Below are 21,045 nucleotides of genomic sequence, written 5' to 3'. Positions count from 1 at the left end.
TATGGTAAAAGTATCATATAAGCCATTGTATTACAAGTCAAATTATATTTTTCCTCTTTTACTAAAAAATAATCAAATTAATACATATATGTTAGATCAATAAACAAACTTATCTGTTAAAAAATTTATATTCCTAATACAATAAACTCCATAATAATTTTTACCATCAAATTGCAATATATGTTGTTAAAGTAAATATATGGAAATTTTACTCCTAATACAAGGGCCTCTATGGTACTAATTTATAGATTAGTGTGGAAAATCAAAGGGATTAATGGAGTAAAGAGAACAAAATGCAATTTTACTCCTAATACAAGGGCCTCTATGATACTTGTACCTAATTAGACCCTCATTTTTAATAGCAAAGAGATTAATTAGTTCCTAAGTTTATAGTACAGGGATCCTTTGAAGAATTTAACCAAAGAAAAAAAGCACCATATTGTGAATGATCAATTTTGGATACACTAATTTCAAAAATAATTACACAAAACACAAATGGGGTGCTACAGCCTTTGAGCTTCCGGCTTTTACCCATTCTGTAATAAAAACCAAATGGGTCAGTAGGACGGTAAAGAGCTCGATGTTACTGAAGCAAGATTTTAACCTCGAGTCTTGTAGGTGAAGAAAATAACTCTGAAAGAGTTAATGCCTTTGACCCAACTCGTAATAGTGAACTACATGATCATCACCTAGGAAGCATTTCTGTTATACTATGAGAGCTAACAATGTTAGTAGAAGAAGAAGGTTCCATTGATTGTTTGCCTTTAGTCTTCAAAGACGACGATGTTAACTCCGACGATGTACGGCGATACCCTTTATAAACACCGGCCTCGGTTAGCAGCTTATCGTTGAGGTGCACGTCTTTGGATAGCATTTGCACCACTTGATTCATTGTGGGTCTTTGATGTGCAGATGCTTGGGTGCAAAACAAGGCGACCTTGATGAACCGTAGCACTTCATCTTCTGGATATTCAGTTAGTTCTGGATCAACAATGTCTAAAAGCCTTTCTTCTTGTTTGAGTTTCCACGTCTGCGTCACATTGCAGTTTTAGTCAGCTAACTATGTCGAGACCATCGAGGTCAAATTATGATTTTGGTCCCTCTGATATGCTAAAATTTAAGATTTAGACCTATACTTTATTTTTGCATATTTTGGAGCTCCCTTGTTGCTGTGTTAATTATTGAATTTGCCCTACTTTTTTGGTAAAAAAGACCTTTTTCAGTCTCTCTTGATATTGATATTTAGCTGGTCCCTCTCAAAAAAGCGAAGCAATTTCATCTATGTCAACTTAGGATGAAGGACAATTAATCATTGTGTTAATATTTCCCATCAATTGTATATAATTTCGATTGATATAATAACAAATGTAGCTCTAAAAGTTTACACATCCTTTCAATTTGGTCTTGATTAACAAATTTAGCCTACAAAATTTATGTAAATGTGTAAATATTGAGACTAAATTTGTTGAATCTTTAGAATCAAAACCAAATTGACAAAATACGTAAACATTGAAGGCTAAATTTGCTACTATATCAATCAAAATTGTGTATAATTTACGGAAGACATAAACACTTTGTTGCTCACTTTTAAATTTGATAGAGATTAAATTGCTCCAATTTTTTTGAAAGGGATTAAATTGAGAGAGATTGGAGAGGTTTTTTTACCCTTACTTTTTTATTGTCGTTAGTTAATCCAAATAGCTAATACACACATAAATTTTTTTGCTGGAAAGGATAATTTTAAGAAGAAAAAAATAAATTATAACTTTAGAGGGACCAAAACCACAAAATTGACCAATTATATAAAGCCTGAGTTTGGATTAACTAACGACCATAAATAGTCAAATTATAGTTTTAGTACATGTACTATACTAAACTTGATGTTTTAGTCTCTATACTTTCTTTTAGCATAATTTAGTCCTCCTATTATTAATGTTATGCATTAATCTAAAGCACTAAAAAATTCCGTTAATAAGCTGATATAGAATTTTTTTAAAAGAGTCCAAATCATGGGGGTGCAGCTGGAAGATTTTAAAATGACAAATTAGTGAAAATAACTATTTTGATATCCATAATTTCACTTTTTAATAAGAGATAATGTAGTTTTTGGTCTTTAAACTTAGCAAGTAAGCTATTCTGTTAATGACGGTGAAAAAGAAAAATGGGATAATGTAACTTTTAGCCCTTAAACTTGACAAGTAGGTACACATCAACTCCTAAACTTGACAACTAGGTTTATTTTGATACCTATATTTTCTTTTTGTTCACTTTGGCAATTGAACTCGATAACTAGGTCCATTTTGATCTCTAAGCTTGAAAAATATAAAAGTTTGATGATATGACACTCTGAGTTTGAAAAATAAAAAAATTTTGGATGATGACGTAGTACAATCTCAAAGTGTCATATTCAGTGTTTTAATAACCGAACCATGGTCGAATAAGTTAAACCACTAATCTAGATTCAACCGGTTTGACCAGTTCGATCGTCGAACCAACAATAATTAAATAAATAATTAAAGTTTTATAAAAATCTAAAAAAAGTAATAAAAAAATCAGTTTTACTTGGCTTTTTAGATTTTTATTTATTTATTTAACTATTATTGGTCCGATAGTCGAATCGGTTGAACTGGTTAAATTGAGAACTAGTGGTCTAATCTGTCTGGTAATTAAAACACTGAATATATGAACACTATGAGATGGCACCATATCATCATCTAAATTTTTTTTATTTTTCAAGTGATGATACCTTTAGATTTTTCAAGTTTAGGGATCATAGTAGACCTAATTGTCAAGTTCAAGTGCTAAAATGAACCCAGTTGTCAACTTCAGAGATCGATATGGACTTACTTGCCAAGTTTATGGGTCAAAAATTATATTATCCCCCTTTTTTCACGGTGATTAATAGAATGGACTTAAATGAGTAACAACTTTCAAGTTCAGGAGTCAAAGTGGATAAAAAAAATTAGGGACCAATGTGAACCTATTTGCTAAGTTCAAGAGCCAAAAGTTACATTATCCCTTTAAATAACACAAGTGATTTCGAGTTTTGGATCTTTAAAACAGCTGCATCTGACCAGAGGAGTTTTTTAATAATAGGAGGACTAAATTACATAAAATTATGACTGAAACCCAAATTGAATTTAGTATGGGGATGAAAATCATAATTTGAGATAAGATAAAGTGATGAAAAAAAGGATTTAAAAAGATACCCATTCAACAAGAAGCATCAATTCCACTCCAAATGCAGCCTTAGTACTGCTTTGTCCACTGACTATTTCAAGTATCAGAACCCCAAAGCTGTATACATCTGCCTTCTTGGTTAATTGTCCCAAAAGGGCATATTCTGGGGCCAAATATCCACTGCATAAAATAAAGTATGGCTTAGGAAAAAAATACACTGAATTGTATCATCTTATCACAGAAAAGAGTATCATGTGTTAGATTTCACGTTTGCATGAAGTTAGTCTAACACAGTGGCTTAAGCATGTCATTGTGGGGTTAATTGCATTAAATGCCCCAAATCTATTGAGTCAAATTTTAAATTGGTGATAAACTTCAAAATATTCCAATTTAATCCTCAAACTAAGTATTGCTCCAATAAGGGCTTACACTAGATTGAATTTGACATAGTTCCCTTTCTAAGCACGTACAAATTAATGAATATTTTCATACACACTAGATCCAGTTTGATGCCAAAATTGATGGCTAAATTAATAGAACCTAATTGAAACGATACTTAGTTTGACGATTCAATTGAAATATTTTAAAATTTAGGGATAAATTTAAAATTTGACTCATAGCTTAGGGACATCTGATACAATTATCTCCTTCTATATAGATATATTCGTTTCCACAATCATCAACATTATATATGAGAGAAATCTGGAGCTAAACATGATGAACTACACTTAATCTGCCAATATTTTCTAATATCTGCTTTGTATATAGTTGTTGTATGTGTCTACGGTGCTATGGAGATGGAAACCTAGCTAGATCATTTTCGGGATGACATCTATGATATCGCACTTCGTCAAAGTGTTACATCATTATTAACATGTGAACTATACATGATCTACATGTAGCTTTTACATGTCTCACATACTTGTCCCACGGGACTTGCGGATTATATAAGTCTTTCCCCATGACTTACTATGGAGGAATCATAGTCAAAGTAATATGGAGACCCCTGTAGTAAGAGTCGAATTGTATTTTATCCCCAATACTAAAAAAATAAATAACTTAGTCCTTATACATTAGATTAAAAAGCAAATTGGTTCTTTCTATAAAAAATTTCATCCATTTGTATAGTTAAAAACTAGTGTGGATGATGGAATAACAAGATAGTGAGGTGTCATGATATGTGTACCTCATGCTGACGTAAATGGATGAAATTTTTAACAGAAGAATTAATTTACTCTTTGATTTAATATAGAAAAAATTAAATTATCTATTTTTTTAGTAGAAAAAGTAAAATACAATCTGACTACTAGTACAACCTCTTGCCGAGGAATCACTCCCAACATAAAAGAGAAAAACTAAAAGGAAGGGTCTCCTCTTGTGCTCTCCTAAAGACCATCTGCGGCTCCCATGCTAGGGGACCTTCTCTAACCTATGGCTCTCGGCTTCCAAGGGAACCGTGGTTGATTATCAAACCATATTTGTGCGTCACCAATACTAAAAGCAGGTTTTATCATTTGTAAGTCGTGAATCAATCAAAAAACCTTACCTAAAACAAGATTTTTCATCAATGAACTTTGAAACAGTTACATAGCTAAGGCAGGTCATTCCAAAAGATGCAAAATGCAAAGAGAATCATGCTTACACTGTTCCAGCAACTCGAGTACTTAGATGAGTGACATTGTCTGGGAAAAGCTTGGCTAGCCCAAAATCACCAATTTTAGGATGAAAATCCCCATCAAGAAGTATATTACTAGCTTTAATATCCCTGTGGACAATACGAGGTACAGCTTCATAATGAAGAAAAGCAATACCAGAAGCTGTACCTAAGCAAATGGCTGCTCTTTTAGGCCAATCCAGAGCTATATATTTACTTCTTGAACCTGAAAATAACATTGCTTGACATTAGAATACCCCGAAAATCTTGAAAACTATCTATGTTTTTCCTCTCAAGTACAATGCATTAGATAGAGGTAAAAGTACCATGGAGACCTATGTACTAGGAATTAAATTGCATTTGGGCCATTATACTAAAAAAATGGGCAAATTAATCACTATACATTAGATCAAGAGCAAATCAATCCTTTCTATTAAAAAATTAATCTATTTCTACTATTAAAAACTACCATGGCTAATAGAATAACTAGATAATGATACGCGGCGTGCCATGTGTACCTCGCGCTAACGTATAGGGATCTATTTTTAATAGTAAAAATGGATGAAACTTTTAAGGGAAGAATCAGTTTGTTCTTTGATTTAAAGTACAAGACTAATTTATCCATTTTTTTAATAGAAGAAGCAAAATGCTATCCAACTTCTATTACAAGGGCTTCCATTGTATTTTTACCATTAGATAGGCTAAACTAATATACATAAATACGTAATGTAATATTTTCTTCATAGTTCTTATCCTAGAAAATGTCAAATTATGGCTGTGGTACCTCTACTATACTCAAATTTGAGATTTAGTCCCTATACTTTAGTTTAACATAATTGGATTTCTAGTTAGTCCAATATTTATTATTGTTAACTATTCCAAATAAAATACTAATGTGATTTTTTTTTTCAAAATACGCCCTCCAACACAAAAGAATCAATATCAAAGTGACGAGTTAGAAAAACAGTTTTTAAGAAAAACTCAGGCTAGAATTTTAACTGGAATAGTTATCACCGATAACTATTTGAATTAACCAATGACATTATAAAAAGTAGAGGACCAAATCATGTTAAATTAAAGTACAAAAATTAAATTCCAACTTTGAGCATAGTAGAGGGACCAAAATCAAAATTTGACCCTGCAAATAATCTATGTTCTTAAGTGAGTAGTTCAAATGAAAGGAACTAAACAAAGTTGTCAATAATAATATGATGTATCTCCCAGCTATAGTTCTTAATTCATTCTAACTTGTATGAAAAGCATAGGATTTAAGTAGTTACCAAGTAAAACACTAGCAAGGCTGTTATTCTCTAGGTATTCATAGACCAAGATCCGATGATTGTCATCAACACAACAGCCGATTAATTCGACAAGGTTCGGATGTCGAATGTTCGATATCATATCGATCTCCGTCACAAACTCGTGAGATCCTTGTTTGGACTCTGCAGACAGTGTCTTGATGGCTACCTGAGTGCCATCTCTCAAAACTCCCTAAGCAATCATAAAAGCAAAGTTACCGTTAGGTGTCTTTCTCTGCTAATAGTGGCATTAGTACCACAAACAAGCATTCATCTCAAAACCACAAAAACCTCCTCTCACACGCATAACAAATATACATACATACATACATACACACACACACACACATACATATGCAATCAAATAGACATCTGAATGTTTAAAAAATAGCAAAGGGTATTTTGTTTACCCTATAAACAACTCCATAGCCACCTCCACCTATTCTGTTTGATGGATGAAAATCTGATGTTGCTGATCTCAATGAATTATATGAAAAGAGCCTTACATTGGCAGTGGCAAACTCTATAATGCACAAATACAACACCAAATACACAAAACAACATGAGAATTTTCTGAGGTAAACTTCAAAAGAAACTCATTTGAAAGCAAAAAAAGATACTTTTATAATGCATTTAATGAAGCCAAAGCTAATTGTTCTTCAACGTTCTGCAGATACTCCTTCAATTTTCATTTTAGTAAGGAAAAATCCACCTTTCTTTTTAGCCAATATTTCAATTTTCAAAGATATACCAAAAGAAACCATAAAACCATGAATTCACACAATACCAAGAAGAGCAGAATTAGGTTTCCAGCCATTTACAGCCTACATTGCTTATATATGTTTATTAAAGTAACTAACCAAGAGCTCAAAACCAAAGATTTGAGCTTTACAAGTAGCCTAAAAAAACCATATCAATAAATCAACTGAAATAGACTCAAAATCTTACCTTGACCTTGTATCTGTTCTTGGCGATGCTTTCCTTTGAAACAATCAAACAAATACCTACAATTCATGGGAAACCACCACATACCAATTCAAGATCTTGTAAGCTGTGTAGATACTCTCAGTTGGTCCTGAACCAAAAGCAATCATTAGTCATAAACTAGAAAAAAGGGGTAATAAAGAAAATTGAAAGGTACCAAGTTTCATAACTTAAAGCAATGATATGATAACAGCTCAAAAAAGGATACAAAGTGAATTAAATGCAGCGAGGTGAATTCACCAACCTACCAAACACAGTGAATCAAAATAGGCTGAGTTCCCAACAAGGTGTATGTTGAAATTTGAAGATGGTGAAGCAGACATAACAAGGAAACAAGAAGATCCATTTATCATCATCATCAAAGGTATAATAACATGTTGGGTTGTAAAATTTGACTATGGGGGATTTGATAAATAAAGGGAAACAAAGAAAAGTTCGTCATTTAACAGAAAAAGGAGTGAAAGAGAGACATTGAAAGTGACAACAAACATTGGGTTGGTTTCGACAAGTAAGGCAAGACACGATATAGAAAACCTTGTTCACAATTTGCTGATTAAAAAGGGGAGTTGGAAGTTGGTGAATTTTATGGTCAGTGGTTTTGCTTTAAACCAGTAATTTTTGGCTATATGTTTTTCTTTATTTTGATGGGCAAACTTCATTGACTTTAACCATTCATACACTCTTTTATGTTTACAAGGTGCCAACAATAACAAATATAAAAAATTTTACTTGCAAAGATGAACAAGGAAAAGAAAGGGTATTTTATTTTATTTTATAAAGTTCCACAATACAACCAAGTCAACCTAATATATATATATATATGGCTTTGAATGAGTATTACATTTGTCTATTTGACATTGTCTTTGGCTGTCTGTGAAAACAAAAGGGTTAATTCATAGAAAGTGCTTAAACTATGACCTATATTTTAATTTGGTCCCCAATTTTCAAAATGTTCCCATTGAGTTTTCAAAGGATCACTATGTAGCTATCTGTGAAAACAAAAGGGTTAATTCATAGAAAGTGCTTAAACTATGACCTATATTTTAATTTGGTCCCCAAATTTCAAAATGTTCCCATTGAGTTTTCAAAGTGTCACTATGTATCAATTAAGTTCTTCTATCAACCTTGTTTAGCTTGAATGTTAAATATTAGCTCAAATCATGCATGAAGCACATTTAAATATATGTGTATTTATTGCATGACCTATTTGGATTTGATGTACTTATAAAAAAGCAGTCTTCTTAATTTTTGATGGCGCTTATTGGGTTTCGAAGTGCCATCCATCCGAAGTTGATTGAACCCTCAAAAGATCATCCATCAAAAGAAATATCAACATTTGCTCTTGGTGAAATTTGAACTTATGCCCTATAACATATAAAGCATTGTTGGGTAATTGCATACTGCTCAAGCGCCTAACGAGGCACTTTCGCTTTGTAAACTTGTCATCTCTTTAGACATTTGAGCTCTCAATAAAGATAGGAGACAAAACCTTCACCGAGAACAATACTGAGACATCAAGAGGTTTGTTGATTCGCAACAAACAATATATTTCAAATATTTCATATCAAAGTTGCCATATAATAAGTACATACGTGTTTATAATTTAATTAACATGTTTCAAAAATACTCTACAGCAAACCCGAACTAGTATTTAACATCAACATTCATAACTAGTTAACCGAAGGACACCTAAACTATAATGTTTTAAAGTTTAAGAACTAATTTAAAATTTGAGTGATAACTTAGAGATGTTCAGTGAAATTAACCCAAACCAAACATGGCTGAAGGACCCTGGACGGTGGACTTATGCATATGTGAAAACATATGGGCAATGGCGGCAGTAGAAATAACATTTCAATTTTTCAAAGTCCTTGGAATTTAAAATTATCAAAGCCTTAGTCCTACAATAATGGAACTACTTTTAACATTTATGATGGAAATTGCAAAGCCTTGTTTCTTTCCTAATAATTCCACTGGTCGGTCGAATTATTTGATGAAAAATTAGTCGATATAGAAAAATTGAATCGACTTTTTAAGTTAAACTATTTAAAAGTTTTCAAATTCAAAAGATAAAAAATTTGGTTGTTGAATCGATTTTTTTTTGATATAGCTTAATACATAATTTATTATTTGAAATTTGATTTTTTATAATGTGGTACATGTATTTGAAAAACGTTATACATTTTTTCGTACTAAAATAATAATAATGTTAACATTTTAGTATTTAATACAGGTTTTAGATTCGATTTGATGAAAATTCATAATTAGCTAATAATAGTAGTAATTAACTTTCATCAAATTAACTCTGAATTTGAAATTAGATCACATTTTTCGGATTGTATTCGACAAATTAAACAAATTCACAATTAATACTAAATTTTTATATTAACAAAATAATGAAAAATTCAAATCTAATAATATTAGCTATTAACTTTCATCAAATCAACCATAAAACCCGAATTGAATACTAAAAAATTAACAATGTTACTTTTGGGTATCAAAAGACATAGCTTTTATCAAATACAAAATACTAGACGGAACCAAAGCGTCAAACTTGAATACCAAATGGTATATTAATATTTATAATTTTTTAAATTATTTATTTACTACGGACGATGGAACTAATTGAATAAAAATCGATGGTTTGAACGATTCAATCACTGGTTCGATTTTTAAAATATATTTCTTTAGCCTTTCCTTTTCTTCTTACAGTGATTCTTTGGGTTGAATTCCCTAAATGAAACTGTTTAGTATGATTTTGTACATAAAAATTTCAACTGGTTTTGGTAATATAGTTTGAAATTTCAATGGAAAAGGAGTTGAAAAGGCAAACCATGTGATGAAACAACCATCATTTCTTTTCTTTTCAACCTTAAAATTTTTAGTTGCAAGTTGCAACATTGAATTGCCTACTCAACTGGGAACTATATTTTTCTTTATAATTTTTATGGTGGTCATTCCACTTCCAACTTATATATATATATATATATATATATATGTAAATTTCTTTTTTTGAGAAAAAATTTTTTCAATTTCATTGATACATAAATTTGGTAATTTTTTCCTAAATCTCGACCTCAAAACTTAAACCTTGAACTAAGAGTTCAAAGTTCGGAGTTCAAGATTTCAGGTTTAGGGTTCAATATTCAAGTTTGGGATTCGAGGTTCGAGATTTTGAGTTCAAGGTTCTGGGTTTTGAGTTCGATGTTTAGAGTTTATGGTACAAAAATTACCAAAATTATATATTAATGACATGAAAAAAATTGTTGAAATGTCATTAAATAATTGAAAGGAACCATGAATGAGCAACGGTATCATTGTATTAGGTGTCAAATTACATTTTGTTTTCTTTATTTAGAAAATATGCAAATTAATTTCTATCGTTAGATTAAATAACAAATAAATTATTTTATTAAAATTTTATCCATTTTACTATTAAAAATCGATCCTTGTACTTTAGCATGAAATACATGTAGAAATGATCAATTTGCTCTTTAATCTAATGTATAAAAATTAAAATACAATCTGACTCCTAATATAAAAATCTTCAAGGTACTTTTAGCTCTTATGGATATAAACTTTGGGTAATAGAGCATGTTTGCTCTCAGCTAGATCTTTGGATATTCACTATGGGATTATAGAACTTGAAGATGTTTCGGTTCAATTTACAAGAACAAAAGTAATCCCATCATCTCGACCCAGCCCAACTCATTGGACCATGTCGTTAGATCAATTGATATTTGTTTTGTAAAATATATTTCTTTGTATGCGAGATGTGAGTTTGAATACGTGTAAATACATCTAAAGGAGACAAATCCTTTAGAGACTTGTGTGTGAGTACCAAAAGAGAACAATTTTGATTTCCGTGTTAGGATACAGGTTTGTGACACTCATCCTTGATGGAAATCCAACTAGCTTGAAGACTACAAACAGACAGAGAATATGCTACAAACTAATTGAATTTAACAATTGGTCATTCTGAAATGTTGTTAATTATATCAATGGAAACAAACGTATTAGTTGCCCATGAAGAACTCTGCCATGGCATTTGTCAACTGCTTAAAGTGAGGGTAAAAAGAAACCGTAAATCCAACAAAAAAGAAGGGAACAGCGGTTCAGAATTCAGATGTAATTAGGAGGGCGAAACTCTGTTTCGAGGAGTTTTTCTCTCGACGCTGCTTACTCGGTGTGGAGGCCACAAAATATGGGTGACCCTTCCTTTAACCAAACCCAAAGGAACCTGCAAACGATAGCCTGTTTGAGTTAAAGGAGTTCAGCCGGTAATATTAAGGAATGCAACCATGGTGGAACCAACTTACAGGGCCAAAAGACCTCGAGTCTAAGCTGGAAGCCGAGTTGTCTCCCTCGACCCAACAATGTCCTTCTGGAATATGCACTACATCGTAAATAGTCCCAACCCAATCACCTGGCAAGCCAACAATTCTCTTTATATGTTTCTCCTTGTGATTATCCGGAGAGCTGCAAAAGCATACAAAGAAAGCAGCATTGGATTTCAGGAACAGAATCGCATGCATCAAAACATCGAATCAATACTTAGGCAAAATACTTATAGAGCAACAAAAATGCCCGAAACCAGATTAAGTATCATTTCATTAACAGAAAAACGAAAGGTGTTATCAAGGTCATGCCAAAGAGACTCATGAAAATGTGATTGTTTATACTGTCAATTTCTAGAGCGTCTCCTTGCCTACAAGAAGAAATACTAGAGCTGGTCCATAATGAACAATAGTTCGATAACTCCGTTCCAAACTCGGAAGTAGTTAATGGTTATATATGACGTTGGCATGAAGAAACCAAAAATGAAAAGCCAACCCCAAAGGTTGCTCCATCAAGAGGTGCCAGTATTTAATAAGAAATCAAGAGCAAAGATATTATTCTATACTATCTATATCAATGAAAAAATTACCAGAAAACTATCACGTCACCGTGTGAAAATTTGTAATTGCTAAGGCAAAACTTCTCGACCAGAACACGATCATCTGCAGCCAAAGAAAGGATCAGCCACTTACAATCAAGAGTGAAGCAAAACATTTCCCTCAACTCTGCTCAATGTAATACCACTCAATGAATCAAGCAAGGAATTGGTTTTAGGATTAAATGTGGGAGACATTGAGGCACCCCGGACCGGGACAATACTGGCAAATAGATCTGAAACTGTAAGTGAGATAACCCCAACAGTGAAACACTTCTTTGCAACATTCCATAAAACACTAGGGGTTCCCATGTCCAAGTTTCCAACAACAGACGAATTCCGGGCTAAAATGGAACCATCTGCATTCACAATTGACATCAAAACAAAAAACAGAAATTGGAACAAAATACAATATTTTCTCTAGATTGACCGAAAGTTAATCTTGGTTAATGTAAAAAAACTTCAATCCAAGTTGCCAATGAATGCAAAATGACATATGGATATCCTAGAAACTCCTTAAAACTTGAAAATGACAACACGAACAAGCAATTAAACAACAAAAATAGACACGATGAGACCGTATACCATGGATTACCACGTTTTAGAAATGCCCAATAGTTTGATTAGGCAAAAGCCAAACATCGAACATCTTATTTTCAAAAGTAAAGGAGAACTATAAAAATAGATGCCGAGAGCTACAATATCTATTCTACATGAGCTGAAAGTTAATCTCGGTTAATGTAAATAACTTCCGCCCAAACTGACAGTGAATTACATGTTACAAAATCGACAAATGGGTATCCCAGAACTACCTAGATTTTGAAAACGACAACACGGGCAAACAATTAAACAACGAAATACGCATGATCAGACCATATATCATGGATTAACAAGTTTCAGAAATGTCAATAGTTCGATCAGGAAAAACATCGAACAAGTGATGTGCAGTGGAAGCTGAATATAAAGGTGAACCATAAAAGCATTTGCTGGGAGGTAAGGACAATGAGAAACATCAAAAGGATGAATTGAATTACCCGGAGAGCAAGAGAATCAGTCAGGTAATAGTAAAGGCAAGCACCAGTCCCTGGGTTTTAGCTTATTTTGGTTATTATTTTCCTAGCGGCTGTCAGCAAGCATGTAGTTTGCAGCAGTTTTCACGTTGAAAATTGCTAAAAAGGCAAAAATGGCCTTTGTCAGTAATAGTACAGGCTCCACAATGAGTTGGGTTGGGCTAAATTGGTTTCTTTTTAAGGTTAAATTTTTTGGGTAAACTACACTTGAACTTACTAAATTATTAGTAAATTTACGTTTTGATCATTTAATTTCGAAAAGTTACAAAATGATCCCTTCACAACATGATAAATAATCATTTTTCAAATTATTTACATTTTGTTGAAATATTGCATTTTATGGGAAATTTGAGCCATATTCTCAATAGGTAAAGGTGGAGAGTTGAATCATAAAATTATGGTTTCATATTCTACTCCATTAGACTTTTATAACGGTATATCATATGTTCAAAATAGTTGAGTGATGAATGAGAAATTGATGCTCAAAGTAAGCTATTTGGAAAATTTTGTTGAGAAAAAGAAAAGCTTAAATCCCACATTAGTTAAATACTAAGTGTGATATGTGTTTATATATAAGAAACCTTTTAAAAAGAAATTAAATAATTAAGCTTGGAACCTTGCCTCACGTGCAGGGTTATAGGTCCAAACCCATAAGGGTTAGGGTGCACCTGCTCGAAATGGGTGATGCGAAATGCCAACAATGGAAAGCCCAAGGGTTAATATCTCACCATACTAAATGCCCTATTCATATTTTTCAACGTTCCGGCAGGAGACATTTTACCAACGTTTCTCTAAGTACCGTAGAAGCGGCTGAATCCTTCTTAAGGAAACTATATTAAACAAGCCTCAACATTTAGTAAATCTTTTATCTTCTTTTCCATTTTAACTTTTCTTACGATTTTTATTAGGTTTACATATTTGACAATTTAAATATAAATTATTCTATTTATATTTTATTTTATATATAAATAATTGTCTATTTATATTTATATATATTTTATTCCCTAACATGTTTTGTCCAACAATTTATAATAGAGAAATTAATTTACTCATAAGTTAAAAGCAATTTGATCTCATATAAAAGTTAAAAACCTTGATTAAACTATTCAAGTTTGAGTATGAAAATACTTCACTAATTATTTGGAAATTTGGACCGATTTGTTGTAGTTTTAATTAACATATCAAACTATCCATGGATGGAAACTTGTACACAGAATAATTTTTTGAATTGGTTTGTAGCTTGAGTCTAAATTAAATAATAACAATTTTAAAATTAAATTAAATTTTAATATAAAATATTGTTAACATTTTATAATAAGTAAATAATAAAAATAAATTATCATACCAACCACATCTAAACCGATCAGATACCTATTAACATACCCAAGTTTTTCTTAACAATGTTAACATAATAGTACATTGAGCAAAATCTACAGAAAAGCAAAGGAATATGGCTTTTTTTAAGAGGTGAAAGTGTCAATAATGGTAGTATGAAGGGGGTCACTCAAGTGAGTAGCCCAATTGTTGAGAGGACCTTTGCCTGTTGCAGCAGCTTGGACAGCAAACCCCAAGAAAGCAACCATGGCAAGGCGAGCATGCTTGATCTCAGCCAATTGTAGAGTTGCTTTCTTCTCCGGGTCGGCGGCTAGGCCAAGAGGATCAAAGTACTTTCCTCCGGGGTACAACCTCTTCTCAGGGTCAAGCTCGGCGTTCCTTTGGAACTCGATGAATCCGATCACCAATACTTCTATCCAAATCAATGTTGTCATCGAGAAGGGAAGGGGTTGGCCGAGATACGATGAACCCTCAACTAACTCAACCTGAAAAAACAGATATAATCCAAACATATAACCTATAAATTAGGAATTAAATTATAATTAAATCATTAAGATGTTGGTGCATGGATTAGTTGATTAAAATATGAAATTAATCAAATAAATTATATTTAATTTTTTTAATTAAACTGAAAGACTAACCTTGCCAGCATCTTGCCATGTAACACCAGTGAGCCATTCAACGGTAAGTGCACCAAGCGTAGCCAACATGGCCCACCGTCCATGGATCAATTCACACTCCCTAAACCTCTGTAGACCAAAAACCTCGCTGTAAGGCTGAAACGGCGTCGCCTTCACGTCGGCACCTTCGGTCCTAGTTCCAATGATCTCACCAGCCATATTCTTAGCCAGGTTCTGGTCCAAAGAATCCAAATCATATTGCAAGTACTCCGCTGGTTTCCCTAACCCGAACGGGTCGAACCCGTAATCACCCACCAAGCTTCCATCGAGCCAATCAGGAGCCACCGCTCCTGGGTACCATAGAGGGCGGTTGGAGGTTTGTTTCGAGGCTTTCTTGGGAGCTGCTTTTTTGCCGCCCAAACCAAACCTGGCGACGAATCTCCCTGAACTTGTGTAGACGTCGGGGAAGCGTGTCCCCATGAAGGAGGATGTAGCAGCGGCGTTTGTGACTGCAGCCATTGTTATGAAAATGTTGGACTATGTTGGTTGTGGTGATGTTTTTTTGTTTTTTTAATTCTTTTAACAAGTGATGTTATTAATAATGAAAGTGGAATATGGAGTTATTGAGATTTTATCCATGAAGGGATACTGTGACCGTTGGATGAAGAAAGCGTATCTAACTGACGGTCGAGAAAGTATAGGCCTTATCTTAGCCTTATCTGTTGGCTGTAGGGGTCCCTTGAAATTTGACTGCTTGTTGTCACCAATAAGTTTGTAGTTCTACGTCCCTATATATTTCAGACTTTTAAAATTTAGTCCTTATGAATTTAATTCCTCAAATTTAATATTTTATTTATTTCAAATTTAAAATCTCATTGAAAATACTATTAATTTGATTTCGTTAAATTAGTGTTAGTACATTATAATTCAATTATATTAAGACACATCATTAATAAATTTTAAAAATTAAAAAAATATAATTATTATCTACATCAACAATTTTAAGTTATTAAAGTGCTACATATTCAAATCTAATTGAATTCCATTAATAGTATTATTTATTGGACTTTAATTTTAATCAAATAAGTAGATTAAATTCTTGAAATCAAAAGTAAAAGAATTAAATTTCAAAACTTTGAAGAGTATGGTAATTGAGGGCGAAATTAAACCTTTTATGTTTTTCTTGATTTTTCTTTTCACGTGGTTGATGCTGATTGGATGAGGAATCCCTTGATCTCTTTGAATATCTTAAAATAATGATAGAAAATAAAGAATATCTTATATAGAAATAGTTAAATGTCATGTACAATTTTTTTTATTAAATTACTGTTATTGTAAAATAAATATAAATAACATTAATGATCGGATTAAAATTTCTAAATTGAAAAAGTAAGAGGTTTAATTTTAAATTTCACCAAAATATAAGTCATTTCCATATATACCATCTTAGCTTGTGTATGTATATGTATGTTAAGTATAGTCCATACATAAAATTCCACAATATAAAAAGTATTACATTATTTACATTTAATATAAACGCAGCAATAAATTAATTAAATTTAAATATATTTTTTATATGATACTCTTGAATTAGTAATCACATTAAATTCGATAAAATTCAAGTCAAGACGAGTTAAATTCTTTAATTTAAAGATAATGTTCTTTTAACACTATTTTGTTACGTACACTTCATATACATCTCGTATATTCTTGTATTAGTTAATCCAAATTTCATCCCAGAGTAATTTATCATAAATTCATACATTATCAATGGATTAACGATTAATTTATATAATTTTCAAATAAAGGTGTTCAATGGCTGGGTTAGGTAGCCGAACAGCCTAATTGATCTAATTAACTCAAATTATTGTTTTTAATCTTTTAAAAATTAAAATATTGAAAATATAAATTTATATTAATATTTATATTTTATAATCAAATTTAAATAAAATATTCTTAAAATTATTCTATTTAAACCAAAATAAAAAAATATTTTATCTCAACTTGATTTGAAATAAATTAAACTACCAAAATAAATCTAAAACTTAAGCCCTAATAAGATAAATAGATTGTTCTTTGTCCAAACTAAAGGTGCTCATGGCGGCTTGAGCAAGGTCTAAGCATGATATGAACATATTTTCTACTTACCCAAGCATGGTCCAACTCAAAATCTGGGCCTAAAATTTTGCCCAAACTCGTTCATATTTGTAAGAGACTAATCCAAGCTCATTTTAGGCTCGCCCATATTATTTTAAAATTTTAAAATATTCATATTATATTATTTTAATATTTAATAATTTTACACATTTTTTATATAGTTATATTAACATTATTTTAATATTTATATTGGAGTAGTATTATATATTTAATATAAGTTTATTTTTTTAATGTGTTCTAAACGGGCCGAGATCAGACTTGAATGTTCAAGCACAAGTCCAACCCATATTTTAAACGGGCCTAATTTTTTTACCCAAGTCCATTTTTCAGGCCTAATTTTTTTGCCTAAACCCTCTCAAATTTTAGATGAATTTTTTGGTCTAAACGGATAACTTGGCTCATAAACAAGTCTAGTCCAAACTAGAGTTGTTCGTGGCTGAGCCTGGCTATAGCTCAATTTCAAAAAGAAATTAATCCTAAGCTTATTTTCAAGCCAGCTTGACCCTTTTAAAAACATAGTTTTATTGGTAAAAATTAATAAAATATTAAAAATATATTTTTTATTATTTTTTATATTTTTATATTTTTATATTTAAAATTTAAAAATATTTTTTATTTAAATTAAATCCAAACTGAATCAAACATAAAAAAAACATTATCTAAAACCAATCTAATTTGGGCCAAGACTATCGAGCTCGATCCATATTCAAATCTAGTCCAAAAAAGACTTAAATTAATCGGGTCAATCGAGCTGATCTCACCACCGATCCACAAATAGGCCTGTACTTAAGCCCTAAAACAAGTAAACCGGCTATATCAAGATTTTCACCGCCATCTGCCCCCACTTTCTTGTTTTTCAGTTTTTTTTTTTTTTTCTCTGGTCTTCGATACTATTCTTTTTAAAAACTCTGCATTCTGTGGTTTTTTGTTCGCTTTGTTTTTTTCTCTCAAAAGCATCGCCAATTGGTTGATTTTCTTTTATAAGGTAGTGTTGTTTTCTTTTTCTGGATCCGATTCCTTATTTGTTCTTATTTGCTTTTTTTGTTTGTTTAATTGTTTATCTTAATCAGATGTTATTTGCTCTGTAACCTCTGTTTGCTCGCTTACACTGTAAGTTTATATATAGAGATATGAATTTTTTTTGTTTCTGCTTAAAAGATATGTAGAATTGTGAATTAAGTAACTAAATTTAGTTCAACTTCATTGGAAATGAAATTTTGGAAGATCGTAACTCTCTTTTTGCTTCGTTTCCCTGTTTCATAGAAGAATGATATTTTTTTTTTAATCAGGAGATAATAATTTAATTGTATTATTTAAGCGATTTTTTTAAAATAATAATTAAGTTGTTATTTTCATGTAATTTTTAAGCTGTGATTGATTTCAAGTTGAATTTGCTTGACTAGTAGCTAGTCATTACGAAACATTTCAATTATTTTCTTGATTTCACTTTGCTATTTTCCTTAATCGAAATTTTAATTTTCCTAGCGTGTTTTTGTAAATGATTATTGATATATATGTTTTTTATTTGTTTGGTTTACTGAAGAAATGACGGGAGCTAGAAGCAAGGCTGCCAAGAAGAACACGGGCGAGGCCTTGAAGCCTGCTGATGATAGGTTAATTGACTTGGTTCTGTTCTTTTGTTTGCTTAAAAATAGACTAGTTTTTTCCATTTTTTTTTGGTGAGAATTTGCTTTTTGCTGTGGTTTCGAGTTTAGGGGAGACCAATCGGTTTGGTTAAGTTGGTTTAATTAAAAAAATTGACTTCACCAATCAATATCATTATATAACCGACTAATAGATGGATTTAGGTCTTAACTACCCTAATCAAACCGTCGGTTAAGTCGATTAAACCAAATTAGGTTGTATTTGAATTTTGGTTGAAATTTTATATACTATAATTATATATATCTTATAATCGATGATCAATTGACATAATTTATGTTAACAGCTTACAAAATCGCCTTAACCATCATAAGAGGTTTGACCGAACGCCGTTGGTTACGTCGGTTTGAACCAACTTTTACACACCCTTAGTCCAAGCTAATGTGTTGGGCGGTGAATGCTAAATCATTGAATTTTACTGATACTTGATGAATGTTTAAATATGAAAGAGTCCATGCATTGGGTACAATGGTACTCAAGTGATTGATTATGGGTATTTTTCTTTTAGAAAGATTGGGAAACGAAAGGCTGCTGTGGATAAAAGTACCATACGAAGAGCCAAGAAGGAAAAAAGGGCTAAGAAAGATCCAAACAAACCAAAGAGGCCTCCTAGTGCGTTCTTTGTGTTTCTGTATGTATCTTGAACTTTGAGGTATAAATATGAATGACTTTTGAGAGTTGTGATTTTTATTGTGTTTTTTTTTTTTTTGGTTGAAATGCCAGTGAGGAATTTAGGGGTACTTTCAAGAAGGAAAATCCTAATGTGAAGGCTGTATCAGCTGTAAGTGAATTACTACCCCTTTGAGCATGATATTGGATGCATGTTTTGTAAATGACTTTGGGGGTTGTTTCTTTGAACTTCTTTGCTTGAAGGTTGGTAAAGCTGCGGGAGAGATGTGGAAATCCATGTCTGAGGAAGTAAGTGCTGGAAATCTTTTTATATGGATAGCAATGTGTTCTAGTTTTTGGTGGGCATTGATTTTTGAATGACAGAAATTCTGTGTGGCTTACTGTTCTGAATTTATGCATATGCATTATCATTATGATTTTAATGCTTGTATTTATAAAGGAAAAAGCCCCTTATGAGGTCAAATCTGGACAAAGGAAGGTTGAGTATGAAAAACAAATGAAAGCCTACAACAAAAAACAGGTAAACGAAGTTCAAGGTTATTTCTTTTATTTCTTGTAATAATTTGCTTGACTTAGCTACTTTAACCCCCCCCCCCTCAATTTTTATTTTGACAATCATAATTTGTAGGAAAATTCTGGTAATGGCATCGGAGATGATCACGAGGGTGAGGAGGATGAAGAGGATGAGGCTAGTGAAGAGGTAATTTCATTTTAATCATTAGGACTTTACTCGACCTGTGATCAGGTCCAAATTTGTTTATGTTGTTTTTCTATTTTATATTTATGATGCTTTACTCTTTCAGAAAGGACAACATCTGAAACACGAGGACGATGATGAGGAAGAAGAAGACGATGAAGAAGAGGAGGATTGAAAGTGAATGGAGGATTTGGATATAAAATAGTTTTTAACAGTGCAGAAAGATGTTAGGTTTTGTTTGGTCATGCGTATAGGTGAAATATATTACCTCTCTGAAATATCTATAGTATAGTGATGCTTTACTATCTTTATTGCTTTGATCCAGTTTATATTTCTAACATTAAGCTACATGTTTTAGTTAAATACTAACATACCTTGTTTTTAGTTTTCACCAATTTGTTTATCCTTGGTTATAGTTATTGCTCAAAATGAACTTTTTTTTCCCAATATTTATAAGATTCGGATATCTATAAACAATTTAGTTAATTCAATTTTTAAAATAGATTTTGCTTATTTTTATGTTTATAAATTTGTAGATATTTCACTTACTGTTATCTCTATTTACAACAATAGTGCAGGCAAAATGATTACGTGATACATAAAAAAAAAATGATTAAAAGACTAGCACGACTAATGCGTGCTGAAGTCATGTGTATTGGTGATCACATTTTGATATTTCGATATGATTTTGTGTTTGATCTGGTTTGGAGTTCGGGAAAGTGGTCTTTTTCGGCTTGAATCTCTTTCAAAACGTATTTTGAATCGCCTCAATCGATTTTCTGTAACTTAAGTTACGATCAATACGTTGAAGCATGTATCGTTCGA

The 21,045-nt window shown here is 31.8% G+C and overlaps 4 protein-coding genes across 6 annotated transcripts; 1 reads left to right on the top strand and 3 right to left on the bottom strand.

Moving 5' to 3' along the window:
- Positions 1-299: 299 nt before the first annotated feature.
- LOC108466609 (putative serine/threonine-protein kinase) lies at positions 300-7,896 on the bottom strand. 2 transcript variants are annotated; one of them, XM_053025241.1, is made up of 7 exons: positions 7,361-7,896; positions 7,081-7,207; positions 6,543-6,655; positions 6,115-6,325; positions 4,823-5,060; positions 3,210-3,360; positions 300-1,030 (listed from the first exon to the last, which is right to left on the bottom strand). In XM_053025241.1, exons 2-7 carry the CDS (start codon positions 7,160-7,162, stop codon positions 686-688), a joined length of 1,140 nt encoding a protein of 379 aa, XP_052881201.1. In that variant the 5' UTR covers positions 7,163-7,207; positions 7,361-7,896; the 3' UTR covers positions 300-685. The 2 variants fall into 2 exon arrangements, with proteins under 2 accessions (XP_052881201.1, XP_017622484.1); XM_017766995.2 differs by having other exon boundaries at positions 7,365-7,896.
- Positions 7,897-10,996: 3,100 nt separating this feature from the next.
- On the bottom strand, positions 10,997-13,266 carry LOC108466576 (uncharacterized). Its single transcript, XM_017766958.2, has 5 exons — positions 13,084-13,266; positions 12,196-12,408; positions 12,044-12,116; positions 11,436-11,595; positions 10,997-11,356 (listed from the first exon to the last, which is right to left on the bottom strand). Exons 2-5 carry the CDS (start codon positions 12,359-12,361, stop codon positions 11,249-11,251), a joined length of 507 nt encoding a protein of 168 aa, XP_017622447.1. The 5' UTR covers positions 12,362-12,408; positions 13,084-13,266; the 3' UTR covers positions 10,997-11,248.
- A 1,118-nt stretch (positions 13,267-14,384) lies between these two features.
- On the bottom strand, positions 14,385-15,763 carry LOC108463421 (chlorophyll a-b binding protein CP29.1, chloroplastic). Its single transcript, XM_017763367.2, has 2 exons — positions 15,096-15,763; positions 14,385-14,939 (listed from the first exon to the last, which is right to left on the bottom strand). Exons 1-2 carry the CDS (start codon positions 15,591-15,593, stop codon positions 14,580-14,582), a joined length of 858 nt encoding a protein of 285 aa, XP_017618856.1. The 5' UTR covers positions 15,594-15,763; the 3' UTR covers positions 14,385-14,579.
- Positions 15,764-18,046: 2,283 nt separating this feature from the next.
- LOC108467335 (high mobility group B protein 1) lies at positions 18,047-20,649 on the top strand. Of its 2 annotated transcripts, none has more exons than XM_053025239.1 (8): positions 18,047-18,216; positions 18,775-18,844; positions 19,402-19,524; positions 19,617-19,674; positions 19,767-19,811; positions 19,963-20,043; positions 20,152-20,223; positions 20,327-20,649. In XM_053025239.1, exons 2-8 carry the CDS (start codon positions 18,777-18,779, stop codon positions 20,393-20,395), a joined length of 516 nt encoding a protein of 171 aa, XP_052881199.1. In that variant the 5' UTR covers positions 18,047-18,216; positions 18,775-18,776; the 3' UTR covers positions 20,396-20,649. The 2 variants fall into 2 exon arrangements, with proteins under 2 accessions (XP_052881199.1, XP_052881200.1); XM_053025240.1 differs by having other exon boundaries at positions 18,214-18,341.
- The last annotated feature ends 396 nt before the right edge of the window (positions 20,650-21,045 follow it).

Source organism: Gossypium arboreum, chromosome 2 (assembly GCF_025698485.1).
Source record: "Gossypium arboreum isolate Shixiya-1 chromosome 2, ASM2569848v2, whole genome shotgun sequence".
NCBI classification, from domain to species: domain Eukaryota; kingdom Viridiplantae; phylum Streptophyta; class Magnoliopsida; order Malvales; family Malvaceae; genus Gossypium; species Gossypium arboreum.
The sequence above is the reverse complement of the archived record's forward strand: the minus strand, read 5'-3'. Positions and strand labels throughout refer to the sequence as shown.